Genomic DNA, 23,450 nt, shown 5'->3' with positions numbered 1-23,450 from the left:
TATATAAATGTAAATATACATATCTCCCATGGTTCGCCCTGGCTTCTCTGATTTAGAGGATTCTGCCTTCATTCCAGGGGGAGCTCGCTGGGAGAGGGGAGGGGTGCTGGGCCCGGATGAGGAGCCGGGAGAGGAGGGGTGTCCGCCGCCGAGCAGGTTGGAGCAGGGAGACCAGGACCCAGAGCAGGCGGGTGGCCGAGTGCGGGCGAAGGCAGGTGGGCAGGGGTGGCGCCCTGGGTGCAGGCACGGGAGGGTGCGAGGACCCGAGCCCAGGAGGTGGCGGCGGCCCGGCCCGGCCCGGGCGGTGCCGCGCCGAGGATAGACGCAGCGCGTTTGGGGGAGGCGCGCGGTCCCCGGAAGGAGGCCGCGGGAGGAGCCAGGAGCCGTTTCACGGCGCCCCCCTCATCCCCCGGGAAGGCCGCTTTCCGCCGGGCCGCCGCCCGGGGCCGGCAGGAAGCCGCGCGCTCGTCTGCGGGAACCCCCTCCCCGGCCCCGCCCCGCCCCGCCCCGCCTCCCGCCGCCGGCTGGGGCTCCGCGGGGCTCGGGGCGCGGGGCGGGGCGCGCGCCGAGCTGCGGCCGCTCCGGACATGTCGGGCCCGCGCGCCGGCTTCTACCGGCAGGAGCTGAACAAGACACTGTGGGAGGTGCCGCAGCGGCTGCAGGGGCTGCGCCCGGTGGGCTCGGGCGCCTACGGCTCAGTCTGGTAGGGGCGGGCGGGGGCGGGCGGGGGGGGGGGGGGGGGGTCTCCGCGCGCGCCCTGCCTCCGCCCCCGGGCCTTACGCGGATCCAAGGAATGAATGGGGGCTGGGAGCGCGAGGGAAACTCCTCCCGGAGCTTCTCCCTGGCCGGGGAAGGGTGGTCCTGCCCCTCCAGCCCAGGGCGTCCTCCTCCGGGTCTGAATCTGCGGCGTCACAGCTGGCGAAAGGGCCGGTCTCCGTGGCCCTGGATGTCTGACCACGCATCTGGGGTTCCCCGGTCAAGGGTCAGGCAGCCCTGGGCTCCGGTAGATACCCTAGTCCCAGGGTGGGTAGTTTTGCTTGAAAAAGAAGAGCCCTGCTTGGGGGTGGGGCACCAAGACCCCTGCCGAGGAATGACCTCAAGCTCCTCCGTGGGCCTGGTCCCCTCCCCTGTTTTCTAAGGGGTCTCAGACTCCGAACGGGGCTGAGGCCTGATCAGAGAAGCCTACCATCCCCCACAGTCTTTAGGGGGTCTACACGCCTCCCCATTTTTGCCCCAACCTAGAGAGCGCACACTGCACGGAGACCCTGGGACCCAGACAGGAGGGTGGGGCCTGGGGAGGCCCTGGACCTGGTGGGGCCGGCCGGGCCTTGCAGACAGTCCTTGGGGTTTCAGTGTTGACAGTTAGGCCAGCTGTGGGTGTGGATGTCAAGGGGTGCCCTCCCAATCCAGAACGGGTGAGGTGCCAGGTGTCTGTGGGGCCATGGGTGTGGGCAGGCAGGCCCCCGGGGGTAGAGTTGTTTCTCTAGGATGTGGCAGAAGGTTCCAAGTGGGACTCCTCAGATCCCTCCCAGGGCCCAGCGCTGGAGCCTGGAGCAGGGGTTCGGGGTCCCCTGGGCCTTGAGCCTCACGCTGTCACTGGCCGGCCATCGGGAACCCCAGGCCACTGCAGCCACCCCAGCCACAGGGCCCTGGCTTCCCCTCTAACAGCTCAGGGGCAGGAGAGGGTGTGAGCCAACGTGCTCCTGGCCCCTGGGGGAGCTGACAGAGCCCTGGCTGGAAGCGGGCCCCCAGGCAGGTGTCACTCCTGGGCACCCTCCCTCCTCGGATGGAGCTGATGGCCTCCCCGCAGTCCTCTGCTGACCCTGCAGACAGAAAGGGGTCTGCTCCCCTCTCCCGTGAGGGACATTCCCCCCGACTCCCACCCCAGACCGGCTTTCCTCCGCCATCACCCAAGAACATCCCACGTGCTGCGTGGGCGTGGAGGGCTGGGGTGGCTGCACATGACAGCTTGCTGGAGGGAAGCTGGATCCTAGAGACCGCAGTGGGGCGGGAGCGGGGAGGGCTTGGCTCGCTGAGCAGCTGGGCATGGAGGCTTCGAGTCTGCACCTCCATGGGGAGGGAGGAGTGGGACTGCAGGAGGGGAATGCTGCGGGGGTCCAGACACCACCCTCTGCTGGACACTTCCTACTGTCTAGTTTCTCACTGTCAAAGATAGGGATGCAACACACACCTTTGGTCAGGTTCTCCTCCACGTGTTGAATATTCCAGGGCTTTGGAGTTGGCTTTGAGACCCCTCAGGGGGCTCCCAATCCCCTGGCCCACGAGGAGCTGGAGGACCGTCTACTCTGAGAACACACTTCTGGCTGTTTCCCTGCAGTGGTATTTCCACCCTGAGAGGTGGGCAGGAGTCAGGAGAAATTCAGGTGGGCTAGGGAGGCCGGATGTCAGGGAACCTGCCTCTGGAGGAAGGAGCGAGACCCCAGGAGGGGGACTTCCCTGGTAGTCTGGTGGCTAAGAGGCTGTCCTCCCAATGCGGGGAGGCCAGAGTTCAATCCCTGCTCAGGGGACTAGATCCCACATGCCTCCACTAGGACCTAGCACAGCCAAACAAATAATATTAAATAAATAAATAAATAAAAGAAGACCCCAGGAGGGAGGGGAGAGCCTGGGAGTGAGTGTGGTCCGATGCTGGTGCCAGTGGCCTTCTGGCCGGTGGGGAGTGCGGGACCGAGGCTGGACCTCATGAGCGGCCTTGCAGCTCGGCCTATGACACGCGGCTGCGCCAGAGGGTGGCGGTGAAGAAGCTGTCGCGGCCCTTCCAGTCTCTGATCCACGCGCGGAGGACCTACCGCGAGCTGCGGCTGCTCAAACACCTGAAGCACGAGAACGTGAGCGGGGGGCACGTGGGCGGGGGCGCGCGGGCAGCGGCGGGGCGGGCGCTCCGGCTGCTGGGCTCTGACTCCCCGCGCCCCCAGGTCATCGGGCTACTGGACGTGTTCACGCCGGCCACCTCCCTCGAGGACTTCAGCGAAGTGTGAGCAGCGGAGGCGGCGGGGCGGGGGCGCAGGGGCGGCGCGGCGGGGGCGCGGGGCTCATTCCCGGCCGCACCCAGGTACCTGGTGACCACGCTGATGGGCGCCGACCTGAACAACATCGTCAAGTGCCAGGCGCTGAGCGACGAGCACGTCCAGTTCCTCGTGTACCAGCTGCTGCGCGGGCTAAAGGTGGGCGCGGAGCGGGCGCGGGTGGGGGCACAGGGGCCAGCGCCTGACGCCCCGCCGTCTCCCCCTCGCAGTACATCCACTCGGCCGGGATCATCCACCGGGTAGGTGCGGTGCGCGGCGGCGGCGGGGGTTCCTGCGCCTGGGACTCTGCCGGCCTCTCATTGCGCCCGCCCGCCCCGCAGGACCTGAAGCCCAGCAATGTGGCTGTGAATGAGGACTGTGAGCTGAGGGTGAGCGACCAGGGCAGGGGCTAGGGAGGCGGCTGCAGGGAGGTGGAGACCCGCGGGGCTGAAGCCGGGGGTCACCCTAGATCCTGGACTTCGGGCTGGCGCGCCAGGCAGACGAGGAGATGACTGGCTACGTGGCCACGCGCTGGTACAGGGCCCCCGAGATCATGCTGAACTGGATGCACTACAACCAGACAGGTGATGGCAGCCCCACCCGGCGTGGCCTGCGGGGGCGGGCAGGTGGGGCCCAGAGGCCAGGGACCTTTGGGACAGGCCAGGAGCTCAAGACCAGACCTTCAGAAAGGCAGGGCACTGCAGGTCCTGGGCTGACCCTTGCCCTGCCCAGGGTGCCGGCAGGAAAGGGCCTGGATGTGACCGCGGGGCCGGTGGGTCCAGCCCCCGGCTCTCTGGGGCGGGATTTGGGGTGGGCAGACTGATGGTGCGCCTCCTCCTTCAGTGGACATCTGGTCCGTGGGCTGCATCATGGCTGAACTGCTCCAGGGAAAGGCCCTCTTCCCCGGAAATGACTGTATCCTTGGTTCAGGTTGGGGAGGAGGGTTGGGCTTCCTATTGCGGGGTGAGGGTCGAGGGAGGTGGGCTCTGGCCCTTTCTGGACAGTCTTGCCTCCTCTGCCCCACACCATGCCACCTTGGGATCACTGTCCCCAGTGGCAGGACAGCAGGGTCTGGGCAGTGACCCAAGGTCTGGGGTCTGGGATCCCAGGAGAGTCCATGCCTGGCCGTTGGACCTTTCCTGAGCCAGGCAGACATAGACCAGCTGAAGCGTATCATGGAGGTGGTGGGCACACCCAGCCCTGAGGTTCTAGCAAAGATATCCTCAGAACATGTGAGTCGTTGGTCACCAGCCCCTCTGCTGACCTGGTGGGAAGGGGGCTGTGGGACTAGATGGGGCCCCATGGGGGGAGCATGGGCCACAGTGGAACAGACCCAAGGCGGGCACGGCCCCCTTCAGGGAGAAACGGGTGCCCTGGGGAGACACTCCTGGCGTGAGGGACAGGGCGGGTGAAGCCTGGGCACCTGCAGTGTCCTGGCCACAGACCGTGGAGTTGCACCATACCTGGGCCTGCGGGCCTGTGGGGCCAGGCAAGGTGCTGGAGCCCCCAAATCTGAGGGGGGAAGTCTTTGTTCCACGCATGCACTTGGCCAGGCTTGTTGGAGAGAAAGGCCAGGGGCTTCTCCCATCAAGCCCCTGCCTGGCTTAGGGCCAGGGGCGGGGAGGCCTTGGACAGCCCCTCAGACCCTTCCGTGGGCACCTAGGCCCGGACCTACATCCAGTCCCTGCCCCCAATGCCCCAGAAGGACCTCAGGAGCATCTTCCGTGGAGCCAACCCCCTGGGTGAGGACCGGCCCGGGGCCTGGGTGGGGCTCCACGCTCGGCCCTGGGAGTGGAGCTGACCTGGCACCCCTGCCCCCACAGCTGTGGATCTCCTGGGCAGGATGCTGGTGCTGGACAGTGACCAGAGGGTCAGTGCAGCCGAGGCCCTGGCCCACGCCTACTTCAGCCAGTACCATGACCCAGAGGACGAGCCAGAGGCGGAGCCCTACGACGAGAGCGTGGAGGCCAAGGAGCGCACGGTGGAGGAGTGGAAGGGTGGGGCCGCGTCCCCAAGGCTGGCCCTGGCGGTTCTCAGTGGGGGACTCCCGCTCCTCCGAGAGGGTCTGGGTGGGGGGACATCTACCCCCAACACAGGGGCGGGCAGGGGCAGCTAGAGCTGGGCCTGGGTGAGTCCACCAGAAACCTGGGGGCCACACAGGGCAAGTCCAGGAAGGGGCCCGTGAGCAGCGGCCGCTCCCAGAGGGTGAGGGGCCTGGGCTGCTGGGGGCCTGAGCGCACGCTTCCCCCTCCTTGCACAGAGCTCACCTACCAGGAAGTCCTCAGCTTCAAGCCCCCAGAGCCCCCGCAGCCGCTGGGCAGCCTGGACGTTGCGCAGTGATGAAATGCCACCTGCCAGCCGCCCCGCTGGCACTCAAGCAGGGGCCTGAGCGCACCTGCCGCCAGCCCCGGCCTGCCAGACGCCCATGGGGGGCGCCTGCCTTGAGGCCACCACAGCCAGTGGCACCCAGCCCTGGCCTGGGACCCCCGTCCTACGCTGCGCCTTCTGGGGAACCTGCATGTGTGTGGATGCCTGCACGGGCATGAGCCGCGGGCGTGGGAGTCTGGGCACAGTGTCCTGCACGTCCTTGTTCTCCTGCCCCCTCCTGAACTCCCCTTTAGGGCCTCCTTGGGAGGACCTGGGTGCCAACAGACCTCTCCCTGGGCAGTGTGTGTGTTTCCAGACCTGGATCGAGAGGGCTGGCTCTGGGCGGGGGGTAAGTACATTGGGGCGGGAGCCTCCCTGCACAAAGGAAGAGTCTTGATGGTCAGAGCTGCTCAGTCTGGAAGTGAGGGGTTCCCTTCAAAAGTGCTGAGGCTCAAAGGGTCTTCTGTGGGGGTGGCGGAGTGGGGCGGCTGCCTGGAGCCACGTGTCCACCCGTGCTGTACACACCGCATGTGTCCTGGAATCCACACATCCCAGCAGACGCAGGCGTGTGTGAGTCTGAGGGCCCCTGGGAGCCTGCGGTGTGACTGGCTGCAGGCCCAAGTGCGGGTGACTGTACTGTTGCCTCCCCTGCCTTCAGTCCTTGATGTGGGTGGGGCGCGAGGCTTTGCTAAGAGCATGCTGCGCGGCGTGCAAGGGGCTCAGGTGGCCACGGGCATCCCTGTGGGCAAATCCCCTCTCCCCTTGGACATGGGAGCTGCAGCCGGTTCCTGAGGCACGGGGCTCCGGGCCCGCTGGGGGCCTGGCAGGCTGGGAGGCTCCGGCCTCGAGGAGGCGCCCACCAGTGTGGATGTGGATCCTGGCCCCAAGCGGATGGAGAGACCTGTGCCAGCCCCACCTCTGCCCGCCCTCTGGTCCTGCTGCAGGGACCAGATTAGAATCTGTGGGTCCGCCCTTGTCCTCCGTCCTTCCAGAGCGGAGGGGACCCAGAAACTCTGGGACAGGAACCCTCCAGATGTGTTGGGGGTGTGGGCCCGCCATCGAGGGGCTTCTCTGTCAGGTGGTGACCTCCCACCCTCCAGGACCAGGGGGGTCTGAGTGTCGAGTGCCTGCACGGGGGTCCTGCAATAAAGGGGGTCCTGCCCCCCACTCGGCTCGTGTCTCAGGCTCCAGTTCCTGCTGCCCCACTGCCTGTACAGCAGGGCCGTGTCCCCGCAGCCCCCGCGCCCCAGCGGGGCCTGAGGTGGACAGAGCAGCTGTCCGCCCAGAATCAGCCCACTCCTTCAGAGGTTCACTGGGCAGCGTCTGGTCCAGATCCAGACCTGCCCCTCACTCTGGTCAGGGAGGAGGCAGGGTGGGGCAGCAAAGGCCTGCCTTCCCCAGGGCCAGGGAGAAGCTCTCCTTTCTTTCCAGTCAAGCCCCTGATGCTCCCTGCAGCTCAGGCTGGGAAGGCCCAGGCCCCACTGGGGACCAGGCAAAGTGTCCTTATTATGGGGACATTCTGTGCCTTTGCCCCAGGCCTTGGGAGGGTTGTGGGGATCATCTGGGAGCTGCGCCTGCAGAGAGGCCTGGTCAGCATGGCTGCTTGGCCTCAGGTCCCGGAGGACCCCTGGCAACCGGGCGGGGCCGGGCGGGGCGGGAGCAACAGAACCCTTCTGGAGCTCTGCACCTCAATGCAGAGAGTAAAGGGGCTTCCTGGAGGAGGCAGGTGGGGGACCACAGGGGATGAGGGGCACGGGCAAAGATGACTGTGGCTCCAGGGACCCTAGCCTGCAGCCTCCCGAGTGCCGCCTCGCTGCGCTGGAGCAGGTATAAAGCTGCCCTGGCCGGCGAGCTGCAGGGCTGCTGATCCACGGCACAGGAAGGTGGCTGGGCCCCTGGGGATCTTGTTACCCTGCTGTGTCTCAGGCCTGGGTCACTGGGCTGGGGGAGGGCATGGAGGGACCTCTGACGCATGAAATGATAATGCTCCCATCTCAAGGTAAGTGGGCGCCCCTCCACTTTGGGAGTTGGACGTACCTTCCTGGGGAGAATGAGCCGCTCTGGGTGTGTTTTGAAGCGTAAACCTGAGGGCCTGGGCTGGACAGGGGCGGGACCTGCAGGGTGGCGTGCACATCTCTGGGCAGTGTCCCCACCCAGGTGGGGGGCCTGCAGGACCGTCCTCTCTGCTCCAGCGTGGTAGGCACTCTGAGTTCGGGAGAGGGAATGCGCTTCTTCACAGGGAAAGGGGGATAAAGGCAAGATGGGGGTGGAACAGAGCCGGGGGTGGGAGGGTCAGCGCAGGGTGAAGGGGCATCCTGGGGTGGGTAGTTGGCCTACAGTGCTCAGGTCAGGTGCCTCAGGGTGGAAGTTCTCTGGTTGGGGGCGGGGGAGTTGGCGGGACTGCTGAACGGTGATTTGGGGCTGGGGGTAGAAGCTGACAAGCTCAGACGGCCAGGATGGGCCAGCGCCCCTGGGGCGGCGGGAAGGAGGAGGCTGGAGCCCCTCGGGCCTCACGCGGAGTCCAGCCCGAGGGCGGAGCGCAGAGGCAGGCCAGTCCGGGCGGGGGCTGCCCTGCGCCGCGGCGCTCCCTTCCCCCGCCTCCGGCCTCCCAGGCGGCGCCGCCTCAGGTTTCCGGAGGGGCGGCGGGGGCGGGGGCGGGGGCGTCACGTGCGCCCGGGCCCCGGGGCCGGTTGGTCCTCCCGCAGGGGAGGGGCCGCGCGCGGGCCAGGCGGGGGCCGGGGTCGGAGCTCCGGACGGGACAGCCGGCAGCCGGGTTCCCCGGCGGCGGCTGCGGCGGTGGCCCGGGGTGCGCGCAGGAACCCCGGCCCTCGAGGCGGCGGGGGAGGTGCCCGGCCAGCCATGAGCTCTCCGTCGCCCGCCCGCAAGGGCTTTTATCGCCAGGAGGTGACCAAGACGGCCTGGGAGGTGCGCGTCGTGTACCAGGATCTGCAGCCCGTGGGCTCGGGCGCCTATGGTGCCGTGTGGTGAGCGCAGGCCGGGCTGGGTCTCAGGCCGCAGGTGGCCGCGGGTGGGGTGTCCCGGCCCCTCGCTGAGCTGTGCGCCCCGCAGCTCGGCAGTGGACAGCCGCACTGGCGCCAAGGTGGCCATCAAGAAGCTGTACCGGCCCTTTCAGTCCGAGCTGTTCGCCAAGCGCGCCTACCGCGAGCTTCGCCTGCTGAAGCACATGCGCCACGAGAACGTGAGTCGCGCCGCCCGGACCCGCGGCCGCCGCGCTCCGCTCATCCCCCGCCGGCCCCAGATCCTGCCCTGGAGACCCCTGGGCTGATCCTTGGGGTGGCGGGGCGGAGTCCGTGGGTCCTACCGTGTCCCGGAGCGTGCGGGTCGAGAGGGCGGCTTCCCCGGGTCTCGTCCGCTCCACCTGGGCCCGTCCCGCAGCCTCCTCTGGCTCTTGGGCCTGGGGCCTGCTTGGGGATGGCCCAGGCCATAGGGCTCCTGCCCTACTCGCTCCAAACTTTGACTTGAGCCCTGGGGACCTCGGCGGGAGGAGGGGTTTTCCTGGAAGGGACCTCCCCCCCACGCCAGCCCGCTGCCCCCTGCCCGCTCCTCCAGCCCCTTTCCCGACCCCAGTCTGCCTCCTGAGCCCCAGCCCGCCTCCTGAGCCCCAGCCCTGGGACTGGGATGGCTGGAAACACGGAGGAACCCGAGCTGTCAGCTTCCTCAGAGCCCCCGGATCTCTGATGGTGAAGGGGTCCAGCGAGCCGTGTGTGGAGGATGTTAGGCACCAGCTGCATGCAGACCCTTCCTGTGACGCCCTCCCCAACAATGTGAGGAAGGGCCGGCCCCCACCAGGGAGGCGTCTCCTCTGCCTCCCGACCTGCCCACAGGAGATGGCCGTGGTGCCCCAAGCCTCTCCCTGCACAGTGCGGACTGCAGAGGGCCCTTCCCTCTTCCTCCATGCAGTTCCTCCTGTGACCCTGAGAGCTACCTGCTCCCCCTCCCGCAAGCCACTCCTGCTCAGTCTGAGGGTAATCTGGGTGCCCAGACCCTGGTCAGTCATGGTGGGCCGGCACCTCCTGGTCCCCGTGTCCACCAGGAAACTGCCCTCAGCTCCAGGGCCCACCCGCTCAGCGCCTCGGTGGGTCCTGCACTCCCATCCCCAGGTGGAGTCCCCTTGTGGTGGACACCCACCCCGCCCCGGCTTTGCTACCTGCAGGCACACCTGCTCACACGTGGGACTCGTCCCCATAAGGACTGACCCCTCTGCCAGAGCCTTCCTGCGGTCCTCTCCCTCCCATTTCGTGCTCCCCCACCTCGCCCTGGCCTGTCCACGCTCTCCCTGGGCTTCTGATCCGTGGCCTCCCGGTCCTGTCCTTCCTTGCTCGGGCCTCCCCGCTGCCGCCGGTTCCTGCCTTCCCACAGGCCCCCTGACCCACAGCAGCTGCCCCCCTGAGCTGGGAGGCTCCGCCTTTCATGATCCTGGGTTCCTGGGAGGAAACGCTCTCCAAGAGGCTGAGGCGTGACCCAGTCCTGCCCGTTCTGTGCCCACCTCTGCCCCTGCACCCCAGCCCCCCACCCCCAGCACCGGCCTCTTTGTGCAAGGCAGAGGCCTGGAAGTTTCCATCAACCTGACACGCCTCCCCTGAACCTCCGGGATCCTTGCTGAAACCGCCTCCTGAGGCTTCTGCTGCCTCTGGCCCCTCTCTGGTGTCCCTGCCTCCCTCACCCGTGTCTGGCCCTGGAGGCTGTGGTGGTCACCGAGTCATCACTCTGCCTCATGCCCACTTTGTGCCTGCACCGCAGCCGGGGCTGCACCCAGCAGCATGCCCGCCTAACCCCCCCGCAGCGGCTCCTGGGATCAGGGCAGCCTTCACCTGGTGTCGCGGGCCCGTTCGCTCTCCTCGGCTTCTCCTTGGCGGCTCCCTGGCCTGGTTCTTGGCCACCTGGCCTCTCTCCCGTGTTCCTCAAGTGCTCCGAGCTCTCTTGTCTCCTGCCTCGGCCACCATTCGTGTGGTCTCTGCCAGGCCTGCCCTCTGCCAGCACGCCCACCTGTCTCTCTAGCCGCTTGGATGTGCAGGCTTCACGGGGTCCCTGGAGGCCCAGGTGCCAGCTGTCAGACTGCCCGTGTGCTGTCACCCCCCAAGCACAGGCCTGCGGGGTGTGGGTTTGGTCCTAGTGCTGCCTGCCTGGACCTCTTTGGCAGAGGTGTGGTCCCTCCTAGGGGCTGGCTGCCCCCACCCTGGTCCTGGGTCTTCAGCAGGGACAGGAAGTGGGGTGAGGACGGGCCAAGGGTTGAGCTCCTTGGATGGCTGGGGGCTGCCCTGGACTTGAGGCTGCCCCTCCCCCAGAGGATGCCCGCAGTCTCCATCCAGAAATAGCCTTTGTCTGTGGGCACGTGTGCCAGGGCAAGGTAGAGCTGCCAGTGGGCAGAGCCGGGCCCATGGGCAGTTGCAGGGGGCTCGCCTGCTGAGAACAGTGGTTGCCCGAGCCCCCGCCCACCCGGCGCTTGGCCTCCTCCCCAGGTGATTGGGCTGCTGGATGTGTTCACGCCTGACGAGACACTGGATGACTTCACAGACTTGTGAGTGCCAGCCCGGGGTTGGCCGGGTAGGGAGTTGGTGTTGGGTGGCTCCTGGGTGTCAACTTCAGCTTTGGGGTTGGCAGGGAGCCCCTTGAGGCGGGTCTCGCCTCACAGCCTGGCCAGGGGTTGGGGCACACCCGCCCCCCACTGCCCCCTGCCACATGCTCCTGTTGCCACAGGGTGGACCTGGGCCCCCTCCTGCAGTGCCAGAGCTGTGAGTCTTGGCCCCGAGGGTTGTCAGCGGTCCCGTGCTCCGTGCTGGCCCTGAGGCTGTGCCTGTAACTGGAGCTGCTGACCTTTGCCGGCGGGAGGGGAGGGGCGCAGGGGGCCCAGTGCTGACTGTTCTGTGACGCCCGCCCCGCGACTGCCGGGGTGGCTACCCCTGGACCCACGCTCCCCTCGGCTAGGAGCCTGGGCCTGGCCTGGCAAGGGCGGGGGAGACGGGCTCCTCACCGCTCAGCCTCGCGGAGGTCAAGGACACACACACACTGGCCCAGCGTCCTGGTGGGGTGCTCAGGCTGTCTCCCTGTCTCCCCACCCCATCCAGCTTGCCCCCCCGATGCGGATGCCCTGCATTCACCCCTGTCCAGAACCACCTCTCTCCTTTCTTTTGCCCCTTCCCCTGCCTCAAACCTCGGTCTCCCTGGTCAACCTTCAGAAACTCCAAAGCACAGTTCTTAGCTGCCTGGCCTCGCGGGGCCCACAGGGTGGGGCCTGGGGCAGCGCCGTGGGAGGCGGAGACCACGTGCCGCAGTGTGATGGGGTCCCATGCGACCCTGACTGTCTGTACTCTGTCATGCCCTGCAGCTACCTGGTGATGCCGTTCATGGGCACCGACTTGGGAAAGCTCATGAAGCATGAGAAGCTGAGTGAGGACCGAGTGCAGTTCCTTGTCTACCAGATGCTTAAGGGGCTGAAGGTGGGGACACGGGATGGCAGGGGGCGCCTGCTGGGCTGGGAGGGGCCCTGGGCATGGCCGGGATGCGGGTTCCTGTGAGCTGACGGTCGCTGACCACCTTCTGTCCCCACAGTACATCCACGCTGCTGGCGTCATCCACAGGGTGAGTCCTGGCCCGGGGGGGGGGGGGGGGCCTCTCCTGGCTGTGGGTGTAAGGGGCTTCGTCCCAGAGCCGCCCACCCCTGACGGGGCACACCCCCTGCACACCGCCCGGGGCGGGTACCCCACCCTTCCTGGAAGGGCTGCGAGGAGGCCGGCCATGCTCCCACGTTCAGGCGCTGCTCGGGCCCTGGCTTTGGGCCTGCTGGGTGGCACTGCACCAACACCATGCCTCGTCCCCAGGACCTGAAGCCTGGCAACCTGGCGGTGAACGAGGACTGTGAGCTGAAGGTTTGTGTGGGGCTGGGTGCTCGGCCCTCCCCCACACCCGCCTGTCTGCCCGCTGGGCCCCTGCTCTCAGGCCCGGAGGTGGGCTGGCCCAGGCCCATGCGGACGGACCAGACCCCAACCATCTGGGCCGTGGCCGGGGTCCTAGGGCGGCACTTGGCAGGTGACCTGTGGCACATGCCCGTACCTGCTTGAGGAGAAGTGGGGCGGAGGGGGACTGCACAGAGGCACTGGCCGGGGCTGGGCGTCTGCAGGGGCGGGGTGTGGGGAGGAGACCCCCGGGGGCCTATTTCTGAGGGTTGGGGGCAGGCATGGCCTGTTGGGCCCGGGGCCCTCTCTGTCAGGGGGCCCTGGAGACAGGGTTAAGGGCACGTGGCCAAGACCTCATCCCCAGGGAGTTGTCCCGAGGCCCCGGTGTGCCCGGGCCCCTTGGGGTCTTGTGGACCACAGTCAGCCCGCCCACTCCCCAGGGTCCACTTTGTCCCCCACTTCCTCTGACTCTGGCTATAGATCCTGGACTTCGGCCTGGCCCGGCAGGCAGACAGCGAGATGACCGGGTACGTGGTGACCCGGTGGTACCGGGCACCCGAAGTCATCTTGAACTGGATGCACTACACGCAGACGGGTGAGGAGCTGCCCACCTGCGCCCTGCTCCACGGGGGTCCGTGGCAGCTGCTTCGTGGGGAGGCTCCAAGCTAGGTGGGGGGCTGGGCGGGGGGGGGGGGTGGCAGGCCAGATGGCTCTGGCGCCCATGACCCCTCCACCGCCCCCACCCCCGTCTGTGTCTCCGCCTCCCCAGTCTGTGTGTGCCCCCCTCCCCAGCCCGCAGAGCCCTGACGCAGGGGCTTCTGTCTCAGTGGACATCTGGTCCGTGGGCTGCATCATGGCCGAGATGATCACGGGGAAGACGCTCTTCAAAGGCAACGACCGTATCCTATACCGAGGGCCAGGCTGGGGCTTACCCTGCACCTGGGGCTGGGTTTGGGGGGGCTTACCCTGCACCTGAGGGGACACCTGCCAGGAGCAGGTGGGTGGGTGAGCCCTGTCTCTGGCCCGCTCTGTGTTCCTGACCTTGGCCAAGACCTGGACCAGCTGAAGGAGATCATGAAGGTGACGGGGACGCCTCCCGCGGAGTTTGTGCAGAGGCTGCAAAGTGACGAGGTCAGCTGGGAGCCGGGTGGCGGCTGGGGACAGGCCTGGGACTGGCTTCTCACGGTCTGCTCCCGCGCAGGCCAAGAACTACATGAAGGGCCTCCCTGAGCTGGAGAAGAAGGATTTTGCCTCCGTCCTGACCAACGCGAGCCCCCTGGGTAGGTGGCACTGGGGTGGGTGTGGGTCCGGGCCCTAGGATGCTGACCTCGGTCTGCCTGACCTGTCCTTCCTGCAGCCGTGAGCCTCCTGGAGAAGATGCTGGTGCTGGATGCGGAGCGGCGGGTGACGGCGGCCGAGGCGCTGGCCCACCCCTACTTCGAGTCTCTGCACGACATGGAGGACGAGCCCCAGGCCCAGAAATACGACGAGTCCTTTGACGACGTGGACCGCACGCTGGACGAGTGGAAGCGTGAGTGGGGGCCTGGGCGGCCCCGTGCGGGTGGCGGGGCTCAGGGGCCCGGGCCCCCCTCCCCGGGATGCAGCTTCAGCGAGGAACGCAGCAGGAGGTCAGAGGGCACACCCAGGCACTGGGTCTCTCCTGGCGCCCGGAGCAGCCAGCGTGCCCGTGCACGTCTAGGCCAGGGCCCGGGCTGCCCCGGAGCCCCTCGGAACCCCTCCCCAGGCCTCTGCTCATACTTCTTGGATCTCCTTCCCCTTTCAAGACCGTTCCTACCACACAGTCACACAGCACCCTTGTCCTGCCGGGAGGGTCAGGACCGCACCAGGCAGCCTGTCTGCCCTCCACCTTCCTCAGCACCCCTTGCCCATCCCCTCCAGCCCACTGAGCACCCCCATCCATGCTCTGCGCCACCAGGCTTTGCTTTGGCTGTCCCTAGACCGAGGGCCCTGCTGGTCTCTGAGGGCTGCTCAGCCTGAGGCTGGGCTCAGGGTCACCTGTGTGGTCCCTGGCCCGCCCCCCCACCGCCAGGTCCCTGACGCCCCACGCTGGATCAGGCCTTGTCCAGCACATGGTCTCTCCGTGGCTTCAGGCCCCTAGAGGGAGTGGGGACCCAGCTGAGGGCAGCACAGGGCCGCTGGAGCTGCGGGCCTGGTGGCCGCTGTCCGAGACCCCATCCCGGCTGAGCCTCAGGCCGCGCTGTGGTCCTGGACGCGGAGGGTGGGGCGGGGCCGGACGGCTGCGCTGCTCACACCGAGCTCCTTCGAGTCCCTGGGTTCTCTGTGCTGCCGGCGGGGGCTGCACCTTTCTCTGTGCTGGGTTTTGTGCTTATAAGTTTTCTGTTGCTAAAAAAAGACCAGAAAACCCAAAACCGCAGGCCATAGGATCCTGTCTGTGGTTCCCACCCCAAACTGTAGTAAGAACTTTTGCTTTTACTACAGACCATGTTTGCGGTTAAACCCCCGGCTTGTTTGCGGTTAAACCCCCGTGAGGTATTTAAGCTCATTACTTCCTGTCTCCCTGGGAAAGGCCAGCCTTCCAGCGAGGGCTTCACATGGACCTTCCCCATGTGGCCTGGCCCCTCCCTTCGTGAGGGTCAGACGGGCGGCCTGGGAGGCACCCCACAGGTGGGAACACAACTGTGCCGCTCACTGGGCAAGCCACACAGACCACATGCTGTTGAGGCATGGTCCTCTGAACGGGGCTAGTGGTCCCCCAGATGGGCACTCTGCCGGCCTGGTGAGTGTGGGCACGCTGGGAGAGGTGGAGCAGCGCCCCCTCCCCAGGGACCGCCCGCTCTGGGCGTGGTGCAGGGAACATGGGGACTGGTGAGGAAGCCCGAGATGCAGGTGGTCAGTGGGAATTTCCCTCTTGTTTGAGGCTTCATAGACGTTCTGGGCTCAGAAGCTGGAATGCCCTGGTGGGACCCTAGCTCCACTTGAGTGAACACATTGGTTTATGTGCCTGCAACATCCTCTGCTCAGAGGCAGGCTGTGGGGCCAGAGCCACTCTGGGGGCCGCGTGTGTGGGCTACAGGAGTCCTGTCAGGGTGGACAGTCCCTGGGGATGGATGTGGGTGGATTCGCACATGTGGGACAAAGGAGCTCCCTTGGTGCCTAAGCCCTGGCAGTGATCTCTGACTGTAATTTAGGGGGGCAGTGAGCCCCGAGGTCAGTGACCTGTGCTCTGGGCCCGGGCGTTTTCCCCATCCCCACCCCGAGTGGAATCTCAGAAGCTATCACTGGTCTGGGTGAGCACTTGGTCTGGGTCACTGGTGTCGATGCTTGGTATGCACTGTGGAGCTGTCTGATGGGTGGTGGGCTCCTTCTCCTGTGACTCTGTCCTTCTGACCCCAGGTGTCACATATAAAGAGGTGCTCAGCTTCAAGCCTCCCCGGCAGCTGGGGGCCAAGGTCTCCAAGGAGACAGCCTTGTGAAGACGCCTGGGCCCTGGCTGGGGCTCCACCTGGACGGGAGACCCCGTCTGCCACTGTGACCTTGGCTGAGGCTGGAGTCTCGGGAGTCCCTGTGCTCCACGGAATCTCTCTTGGAAGCCTGTTCCTCTGCTCGCAGACCCCATCTCAGCCTATCCTTGGAGGAGCATCTGGACTTTCTGGACAGGATGCCCACCTGACCTGGGGCTGGGCTCTGACCCTGCCAGCAGCGGTCCCCGTCCCCAGGACGCACCAGAAGCTTCAGAGCCAGTGGGGTGGGACAGGACTTGGGGTCAAGTCCTGGCCTCTGACCCTGCCTTCTCTGAACTGTGCTGAGAAGGAAGGACAGGATGCCGACTCCGGGATGCGTCTCCTGAGTGTGTTGTGTGGACGCTTCTTCACCCCCAGCCTGGAATGTACATTGGTCACATGGTGTGGCCCCTCGGCTGGAGGAAATAAACCCTTTTGTAGGTCCCACTCTGCTTCACTTCCTCATTCCTGGGCTGGAGCTCCACCTTTAGGTTTTTCTTTGGAGTAAGGAGGCTGGTCTGGGAGTTTCTCCTCACTCTGAGCCACTGGGCCTGGGCAACCCTTCCCTCCCCGGCCACAAAGCTGACCCCCCAACCTGTTTCAGGGAGCCTCAGGCCTGGAGCCCCCGAGGTAGGGTTTGGACCCGTCCTTCTTGAGCGGTGGTGGCTGTGTAGTCAGTTGCTCAGTCCTGTCTGACTCCTTGCAACCCCATGGACTGTAGCCTGCCAGGCTCCTCTGTCCATGGGATTCTCCAGGCAAGAACACTGGAGTGGGTTGCCATTTCCTTCCTCTAAGCTTAGACCCTGGAGCCAGATGCAGGGCAGGGCCTGACAAGGGTGAGGGGGTCAAGGTCCAACTCGGGTGTCAGTCCCCGGTATCTGGGGTTCCCGCACTCTCCAAGGCCAGGTTCGTGGGCGGGAGGGTCATGCAAGACACTCGCGGCTTCTCAGGGGCGTCTGAGACGCCCGAGCTTTAGCAGAAGGTGGCTTCTGTGCTCCTCTTCCGGTCGCAGGCCCGGCCATCCCCTGCCGCCGCGGGTGAGCCCGCGGAGCCCTCTGCTGGTCGTTGCAGACTCGCTGATGGGCCAGGGGCCGCCCTGGGGCTCCTCCCGACTGTTTCTCTCCGGAGGTGCGCGCAAGGCGGGATCCGCCCGTCTTCCTTCTCCCGGCCGCGCGCACAGCTGGTTCAGCCAAATATACGGTCAAGACAAGTGACCACAGTGGATACCGCCGTCCGCCCAGGCAGCCCGCGCCTGTGACGCAAGCGTTCAGCCATCTCCGCGGGGCGGGCGGCCGCGGGCCACGCCTCGGCGACCACGTGCGCGGGACCGCCTGTCGGCTCGCGGCTTCCGAGTTGCTCTGATTGGCTCCGGGGCGGGCACGCCTTCCCCAGCCCGGCGGCGGCCAGGGGCCCACGCGGCAGGCACCCCGGCCGGGACGAGGGCGTTTCGAGCAGGCTGCGGGCCGCGGGGCAATGCCAGGGCCTCCCTCTACAGCTGCCCCGCCGTGGGGGTCGTCCCCGTACGGCTGGGGCAACCGAGGACGGGAGCACGCCTGCCCCGGGTCGCTGCCCCGCCTCCAGATCTCCCGCCGCGGAGACCAGCCCTCGCAGGCCCAGCCATCTCGCCCCCACCCGAGACCGCCTCAGAAAGTCTGCCCTCCAGGCCCGGCCCACAGCCCGCCCCTACGGGCTCAGTCCCCCGAAGCTCTCGGTTTGAAGCTGGGAGACACTCCTCTGTTGGTCCCCTCCCTCGCTTTCCCCACGCGGTGCGGCGCCTGTCCGGCCTCTCAGCCACAGTCCTGAGCCCCCGAGTCCCCCGCTTTCCGGCCGGGGGTCTTCCCGGAGCTTCAATCGGACACTTCTTGCGCCTGGGGGGCAACTCTGCGATGCAGCCGCGGCCGGCCTGAGTCCTGGCCCCCTTCCCAGGGCGATGCTCCTCATCGCTTCGCTCCCGCGGACGCTCGTCCCCGCGCTCCTTCCCTTTTCCCTGCGCCCTCGCAGCCGGGCCTCGGGCAGCGCGGGGCGGCGGTGGGCAACCGCTGTGTCTGAGCCGCGGCGCGGGGTCTGGGCGGGCCTGGAGGAGGCCCGGGGCGAGGGGCGCAGACTCGCGTGGCGCCGCCGCGACAGCCCGCGGAGCTTGGGCACTCTCGCCGTCTGGCTCCGCACCCGGCCGCTCCGACTTCCGCATGGGCGCGAGGCCGAGAGCCCGCCCTTGGCGCCGGGGGAGGGGGAGGGGGAGCCACCGCCGGCGGGAAGGGAGGCGCGCGGAGCCGGAGGGGCTCAGGCCTGGGCCCGCTCTGCTGCGTCGGGGCGGGGACTGGGGCAGCCGGAGGTGGACGCAAGGCAGCCCCGCGTGGGACGAGACGGAAGCCAGGGCTCTGGAGCTACTCGGGCGACCCCGGCCTGGCTGTGTCGCCAGCTGGGCCTGGGGCCTCCCCGTCTGGGCTTCCTGAGATCCCGCCCAGGCCCCGGTGGCTCCCCTGGCTGCTCCCTGGGGTTGCCACGAGGGGCGGGTGGCGCACTGACCTGCCTGTGAGTGGGATCCTTGGGTCCTGCCCACCCTGAGTGGCCCACAGTGACCCCGGGCGGGCCATGGGGACTGCACTTGTGTACCACGAGGACATGACAGCCGCCCGGCTGCTCTGGGACGAGTAAGTGGGGCCTGGCAGAGGGAGAGGCAGGGGATGAAGACAGAGGCTCTGGACGCTGAGCTCTCTGTCCACTCAGCCCTGAGTGTGAGATCGAATGTCCTGAGCGCCTGACCACTGCCTTGGAGCGCCTGCAGCAGCAAGGTCTGGAGCAAAGGTGTCTGCGGCTGGCAGCCCGCGAGGCCTCGGAGGCGGAGCTGGGCCTGGTGCACAGGTCAGATGGGGGGCAGGCCACGGCCCTGGAAGGCTGGGGCTGCCCCAGCCTGCTGTTCCGGCACATAGAGCCTCCCCGCAAGGCTCAGTTTCCGCGTTGTGGGGGTAGGCGAGGGAGCAATGAGGCAGGCAGTCCCTCTCTCCTCTACCTGCTCCTCTTGGTGACCCTGCCTTGCCTGCCTGCCTCTTTGCAGCCCCGAGTATGTGGCGCTGTTGCGGGGGACCCAGGCCTTGGGCACCGGGGAGCTCCAGGCCCTGTCCAAGCAGTACGATGCCGTCTACCTCCATCCGGTGCGTGCCCTGGCTAACCCGCCCCAACCAGTCACACATCCGGTACTTGTGCCTGTTCATGGCCAGCACTCCCGTGTACTGGGTCCTGTTGGCTGCCACTGCAGGTACCCGGGAATGGTGCCCTGTAACCTGGCACAGGCCTTGGTCGAGCCTGTGAGGAGTGGGGGGCCGGGGGCTGACCTGGACCTCTCCCCTGCAGAGTACCTTCCACTGTGCCCGGCTGGCCGCGGGGGCTGCGCTGCAGCTGGTGGACGCGGTGCTGACGGGAGCTGTGCGCAACGGGCTCGCCCTGGTGAGGTGAGCGCGGCACCCCCCTGACCTGCGGGGGGCCCTGTGAAGGCACAGTGACCCTGACCTGCCCCAGGCTCACCCCCAGGCCTCCTGGACACCACAGCCAGAGGGCTACTGCCAACGGATTCTGCATGTTCAACAACGTGGCCATAGCAGCCAAACACGCCCAGCAGCAGCACAGGTTGTGCAGGTTTGTGTCAGTCCGGCTGCAGGGTAAGGCCCAGGCCAGACGCGAAGCGGGGACGGAGGTACCTCTTCCCATCCTGGGCCTGGCTCCTAGCCAGGAGTGGGAGGCCCAGACCCTTATTACCCCAGAACTGTCTGTCCCAGGGTCCTCATCGTTGACTGGGATGTCCATCATGGTCAGGGCATCCAGTATATCTTCGAGGATGACCCCAGGTAAGCGGGGGGCTCCCTGACACCCCACTTTTCAGGCTGAGCCTGGCCTGAGAGGGGAGATACAGCTGTGTGCTCAGCGGCTGCGGGCGGGGGTCAGGGTTCTGCCAGGAGCCCTGAGGCTGAGGGGGCCTGACCTCTGACCTCTGACCCCGGCTGGCTGTTGCAGCGTCCTTTACTTCTCCTGGCACCGCTACGAGCATGGACACTTCTGGCCGCATCTGCGGGAGTCAGACGCCGATGTTGTCGGACGGGGGCGGGGCCTTGGCTTCACTGTTAACCTGCCCTGGAACCAGGTACTGGCCACCGCCCCCCTCACCCAGCCTACGTTTCCCCCTAAGCCGTGTGTAGCCCAGGGTGTCCAGCCAGAACCACCCCCAGAAGCCGGGCCTGGGGTTGAAGACCCTGCAGTGCTTCCTGGCAGGACTGCTCTGACGTCTCTTGACTGCAGGTCGGGATGGGAAATGCTGATTATGTGGCCGCCTTCCTGCACGTGTTGCTGCCCCTGGCCTTTGAGGTGACTCTGGAGGGAGTGGAGGGGTATTTGGTGCCCAGAGGCTCCCCTTTCCCCACCAGAGTGGAACAGGACTTTTGGGGGTTAGGAGGGTCTTTCTGGAGGGGCCTCCCCTCTGCCTCTGCTCCAGCTTCTTTTCTGTCTCTTCCCACCGGACCCTGCCTGCAGTTCGACCCTGAACTGGTCCTAGTCTCTGCAGGATTCGACTCAGCCATCGGCGATCCAGAGGTGAGGGCCTGGCCTGGCTTTGGAGGGCTTCTGGGGCCCCAGGCCAGGCCCTCCTCACGCCTGACTCTGGCTGCAGGGGCAGATGCTGGCCACGCCGGAGTGCTTCGCCCACCTCACACAGCTGCTGCAGGTGCTGGCTGGCGGCCGGGTCTGCGCCGTGCTGGAGGTGACCACAGCGAGGGGGAGGGCGCCTGGGCAGAGGCCGGGGTACTGGCGGAGGTTGCTGCTGTGCGGAGCAGGGCGTCCCGCCTGGGGCCCTGACCGCCCTGCCTGTCATGTCTCTGTTTCCTCCTCCTCCCAGGGTGGTTACCACCTGGAGTCCCTCTCCCAGTCCGTGTGCATGACGGTGCGAGCGCTGCTGGGCGACCCTGCCCTGCCCTTGTCAGGGCCCATGGAGCCCCATGGCAGGTGCGGGGCCGAGAGGAAGGAGGGTGGGAAGGGCCGGGGCGGGAGGCCGGGCCTCCTGATCCTGCTTCTCCTCGCAGCGCCCTGGAGTCCCTCCAGCGTGTGCGGGCAGCCCAGGCCCCTCACTGGGTGAGCCTCCAGCAGCAAGGTCAGCCTGACTTGGGTCGGCAGGTGGGATGGCGCCTCAGGCTCCGGTTGGTGTCTGTTACTCTGAACCACCCTGTACCCCTAGGTGCCGCCCCTGTACTGAGCCCCGGCACCCCCTGCCCAGAGGGGAGGCCCTCACCGCTGCCACCGGGGGAGCCCAAATTCAAGGCAGCAGTGACTCAGGCCGCTGATGCTCTGAGCTTACTCCTGGACCAGCTGCACCTCCACCCCACACCCCCTGTCCGCGTGGCTGTTGCCCTGACTGTGCCAGACACTGGCCGGGCCCTGCCCCCGGGTGTCCTCTGTGAGGAGGGGTCACTGCCGCGGGAGGAGACGCAGGCCTGGGCCAGGTGGGCAGGGCGGGCCTGGGGGGAAGGACCGGGCCGTGGCTGCACATGTCTGTGGGACTCAGCTGTGGTCTGTGTGTCACGCCGTGTCCTTGTGTCCCCCTGGTTTGTCCACCACAGGCCACGTGAGGCCCTGGCCCAGGACGAGGCCCTCACTGCACTCGGGAAGGTCCTGTACCTCTTGGACAGGATACTGGATGGGCAGGTGGGGGCAACCGGGAGTCAGGGCAGCGCTGGGTGGTACAGAACCGTGTGGATGTGAGTGTTGCTTTGTACCCAGGCTCCTTCCCAGGACAGGCCCCAGGGTTGGAGTTCAGGAGCACCCCCTCAGTTCCCTCAAGGAAATTCTCTTGGCAGAGAGGTGAAGGGAATGACTTGTAGTTTTAAGCGTCTTGTTTTCAGGAGTGAAGCAGTTGAAGCAATTTGACCTTGAGATTGCACAGATGATACCCTGTAGCCAGGGGCAAAGACAAGACAGATGGGTATGTTTCCCCAGCTTGGGAGTTGCCCTTTACACCTGTTACCCACCCCACAGGTGAGCAGCGGCGTGGCAGCCACCCTAGCCTCTGCAGCAGCTGCCACCCTGGACGTGGCCGTTCGGTATGGCCTGTCCCACGGAGCCCAGAGGTAAGCCTCTCCTGGCTGGTCTGAGGCTCCCAGGCAGGGCTCATGGGCTGGCCGTGTGGGAAGGGCTCTGGGAATGGGCTCCAGGTGGGCTGCAGCTCATCCAGGAGCCAACTCTTCCTCCAGGCTGCTGTGTGTGGCCGTGGGACAGCTGGATCGGCCCCCAGATCTCACCGATGATGGGTATGATCTTGGGTCATGTGTAGGTCCAGTTTCACAAGTAGGGCGGGATGAACGCATCACCCTGGATTCCTGGGTGACAGGTGGGCGGGGCCTTCTGCAGCTGGAATTCCAGAAGGGCCCCATGGGAGCAATGCCAGGAGGGTCTCCAGCATGGAGGGTCAGCAGTCCTAGCATCTCTGCCCCTGAGCTGTCCCTCATCTGTCTGGGCTCTGGAGAGTGGGCGGCATCTCACGCACAAGCACATGTATCCATATGCTTGCTCTCCCCTGGAAGGAGGAATCTATGGCTGAACATTGGGGGCAAGGAGGCAACTGCCCCGTCCACGTTCCACGTCTCTGTGCCACTGCCAGTGGTGAGTGGGGAGTCACAGGGCAGGACAGCTGTGCCCACTGGCACTGGCATGAGGGCCAGACTCCTGGCCTTTACGTGCCCTTGCTGGCGGGACTGGGGGGTGTGTGTCTGCCCACCCAAGATTGCGAGGTGGGGTGACCCGAGCTGGCCAGAGTTTCCTGGATGATGGGCCGGGCTATGCTGCTGTCACTCCCATAGACGACTGGTGGGTTCCTGAGCTTTGCCCTGGCCCTGGTGCTGCCCCTGGCCTACAGCTTCCAGCCTGACCTGGTGCTGGTGGCGCTGGGGCCGGCCCATGGCCTGCGGGACCCCCAAGCTGCACTCCTGGCTGCACTACTTCGGGGACCGGCAGGCGGCCGAGTCTTGGCCCTTGTGGATGAGGTGAGTTGGGTGGGGTGGACCTGCTGTGGGATGGGAGGTGGGGAGAAATCAGTGACTCCCTGCTTCCACCTCTGCTGCTGGCCCAGGAATCCACACCCCAGCTTGCGACAGTCCTGGCCAGCGTGCTGAATGGGGAGGCACCCCCTAGCCTGGGCCCCTTCTCCATGGCCACCCCAGAGGACGCGCAGGCCCTGATGTACCTGAGACCACGGCTGGAGCCAAGGTGGAAGATGCTGCAGGTGGCTGGTGAGGCTGCGGGGCCAGGCTTAGGCTGAATGCGTGGGGCCGTGGGCGACATCTGCCTTAGGGCTCTGTGGGGAGAAGGCTCACATCCCGGGGAGCGGGGTGCTGCCCTGAACCAGCTCATGGCCCTGTCAAGCAGTTGTGCCCCGCTTCTCAGCGCCTCCTTGAGTGCTGTGACCTGGCAGCTTGAAGTCGGCCAGGGTGAGAGTATCTACACCGTGGAAACGACACTACGCACCAGTCTCCCGGGAGCCTGTTGTTAACTGCGCCAGCACGTCTCTACGCGAGGCTTCTGACCTAAGAGCCAGGCTGTAGGCCTGCCCAGGACGCGGGCTCAGGGGCTCTACCGCCGGGACCCCCGCTCCGGCGCCAGCCTCTACACGGACGGCCCCTCCCCGG

The 23,450-nt window shown here is 66.8% G+C and overlaps 3 protein-coding genes across 12 annotated transcripts; all 3 read left to right on the top strand.

Annotated features, from left to right (window-relative positions):
• The first annotated feature begins 337 nt into the window (after positions 1–337).
• Positions 338–6,565, top strand: MAPK11 (mitogen-activated protein kinase 11). 4 transcript variants are annotated; one of them, XM_070453572.1, is made up of 12 exons: positions 342–703; positions 2,720–2,849; positions 2,937–2,995; positions 3,074–3,185; positions 3,257–3,286; positions 3,368–3,415; positions 3,496–3,610; positions 3,870–3,941; positions 4,185–4,258; positions 4,690–4,768; positions 4,850–5,023; positions 5,287–6,565. In XM_070453572.1, the coding sequence occupies exons 1-12, from the start codon at positions 588–590 to the stop codon at positions 5,364–5,366; spliced, it is 1,089 nt and encodes a 362-aa protein (XP_070309673.1). In that variant the 5' UTR covers positions 342–587; the 3' UTR covers positions 5,367–6,565. The 4 variants fall into 4 exon arrangements, with proteins under 4 accessions (XP_070309675.1, XP_070309674.1, XP_070309673.1 ...); XM_070453571.1 differs by having other exon boundaries at positions 344–703; positions 4,179–4,258; XM_070453574.1 differs by lacking the exon at positions 4,690–4,768 and having other exon boundaries at positions 338–703.
• Positions 6,566–7,765: 1,200 nt separating this feature from the next.
• Positions 7,766–16,236, top strand: MAPK12 (mitogen-activated protein kinase 12). The gene is made up of 12 exons (XM_020882008.2): positions 7,766–8,377; positions 8,463–8,592; positions 10,874–10,932; positions 11,740–11,851; positions 11,964–11,993; positions 12,233–12,280; positions 12,788–12,902; positions 13,135–13,206; positions 13,359–13,438; positions 13,509–13,587; positions 13,665–13,838; positions 15,683–16,236. The coding sequence occupies exons 1-12, from the start codon at positions 8,253–8,255 to the stop codon at positions 15,760–15,762; spliced, it is 1,104 nt and encodes a 367-aa protein (XP_020737667.1). The 5' UTR covers positions 7,766–8,252; the 3' UTR covers positions 15,763–16,236.
• Positions 16,237–17,190: 954 nt separating this feature from the next.
• HDAC10 (histone deacetylase 10) lies at positions 17,191–23,302 on the top strand. Of its 7 annotated transcripts, XM_020882029.2 has the most exons (20): positions 17,194–18,440; positions 18,517–18,651; positions 18,845–18,941; positions 19,141–19,238; positions 19,318–19,422; positions 19,563–19,631; positions 19,798–19,924; positions 20,080–20,145; positions 20,311–20,370; positions 20,447–20,536; positions 20,672–20,778; positions 20,856–20,923; positions 21,008–21,272; positions 21,390–21,474; positions 21,805–21,896; positions 22,020–22,076; positions 22,350–22,428; positions 22,626–22,808; positions 22,895–23,054; positions 23,209–23,302. In XM_020882029.2, exons 1-20 carry the CDS (start codon positions 18,382–18,384, stop codon positions 23,217–23,219), a joined length of 2,013 nt encoding a protein of 670 aa, XP_020737688.1. In that variant the 5' UTR covers positions 17,194–18,381; the 3' UTR covers positions 23,220–23,302. The 7 variants fall into 7 exon arrangements, with proteins under 7 accessions (XP_070309658.1, XP_070309656.1, XP_020737686.2 ...); XM_070453555.1 differs by having other exon boundaries at positions 17,193–18,440; positions 19,336–19,422; positions 20,856–21,272; XM_020882027.2 differs by having other exon boundaries at positions 17,193–18,440; positions 20,856–21,272.
• Positions 23,303–23,450: the final 148 nt, after the last annotated feature.

The sequence above is a fragment of the Odocoileus virginianus genome, chromosome 23, assembly GCF_023699985.2.
Source record: "Odocoileus virginianus isolate 20LAN1187 ecotype Illinois chromosome 23, Ovbor_1.2, whole genome shotgun sequence".
Classification (NCBI taxonomy): domain Eukaryota; kingdom Metazoa; phylum Chordata; class Mammalia; order Artiodactyla; family Cervidae; genus Odocoileus; species Odocoileus virginianus.
The sequence above is the reverse complement of the archived record's forward strand: the minus strand, read 5'-3'. Positions and strand labels throughout refer to the sequence as shown.

What these genes read in the sequence shown, in the direction of transcription:
- MAPK11 (XM_070453571.1), top strand. Translation starts at nt 588, where the DNA reads ATGTCGGGCCCGCGCGCCGGCTTCTACCGGCAGGAGCTGAACAAGACA. An exon ending in AACACCTGAAGCACGAGAAC is followed by an intron (nt 2,850 to 2,936) that starts GTGAGCGGGGGG and finishes CCGCGCCCCCAG; the next exon opens with GTCATCGGGCTACTGGACGT. An exon ending in CCTCTTCCCCGGAAATGACT is followed by an intron (nt 3,942 to 4,178) that starts GTATCCTTGGTT and finishes TGAGCCAGGCAG; the next exon opens with ACATAGACCAGCTGAAGCGT.
- MAPK12 (XM_020882008.2), top strand. Translation starts at nt 8,253, where the DNA reads ATGAGCTCTCCGTCGCCCGCCCGCAAGGGCTTTTATCGCCAGGAGGTG. An exon ending in AGCACATGCGCCACGAGAAC is followed by an intron (nt 8,593 to 10,873) that starts GTGAGTCGCGCC and finishes CCTCCTCCCCAG; the next exon opens with GTGATTGGGCTGCTGGATGT. An exon ending in GCTCTTCAAAGGCAACGACC is followed by an intron (nt 13,207 to 13,358) that starts GTATCCTATACC and finishes ACCTTGGCCAAG; the next exon opens with ACCTGGACCAGCTGAAGGAG.
- HDAC10 (XM_020882027.2), top strand. Translation starts at nt 18,382, where the DNA reads ATGGGGACTGCACTTGTGTACCACGAGGACATGACAGCCGCCCGGCTG. An exon ending in GAGCTGGGCCTGGTGCACAG is followed by an intron (nt 18,652 to 18,844) that starts GTCAGATGGGGG and finishes GCCTCTTTGCAG; the next exon opens with CCCCGAGTATGTGGCGCTGT. An exon ending in CAGCCATCGGCGATCCAGAG is followed by an intron (nt 20,371 to 20,446) that starts GTGAGGGCCTGG and finishes CTCTGGCTGCAG; the next exon opens with GGGCAGATGCTGGCCACGCC.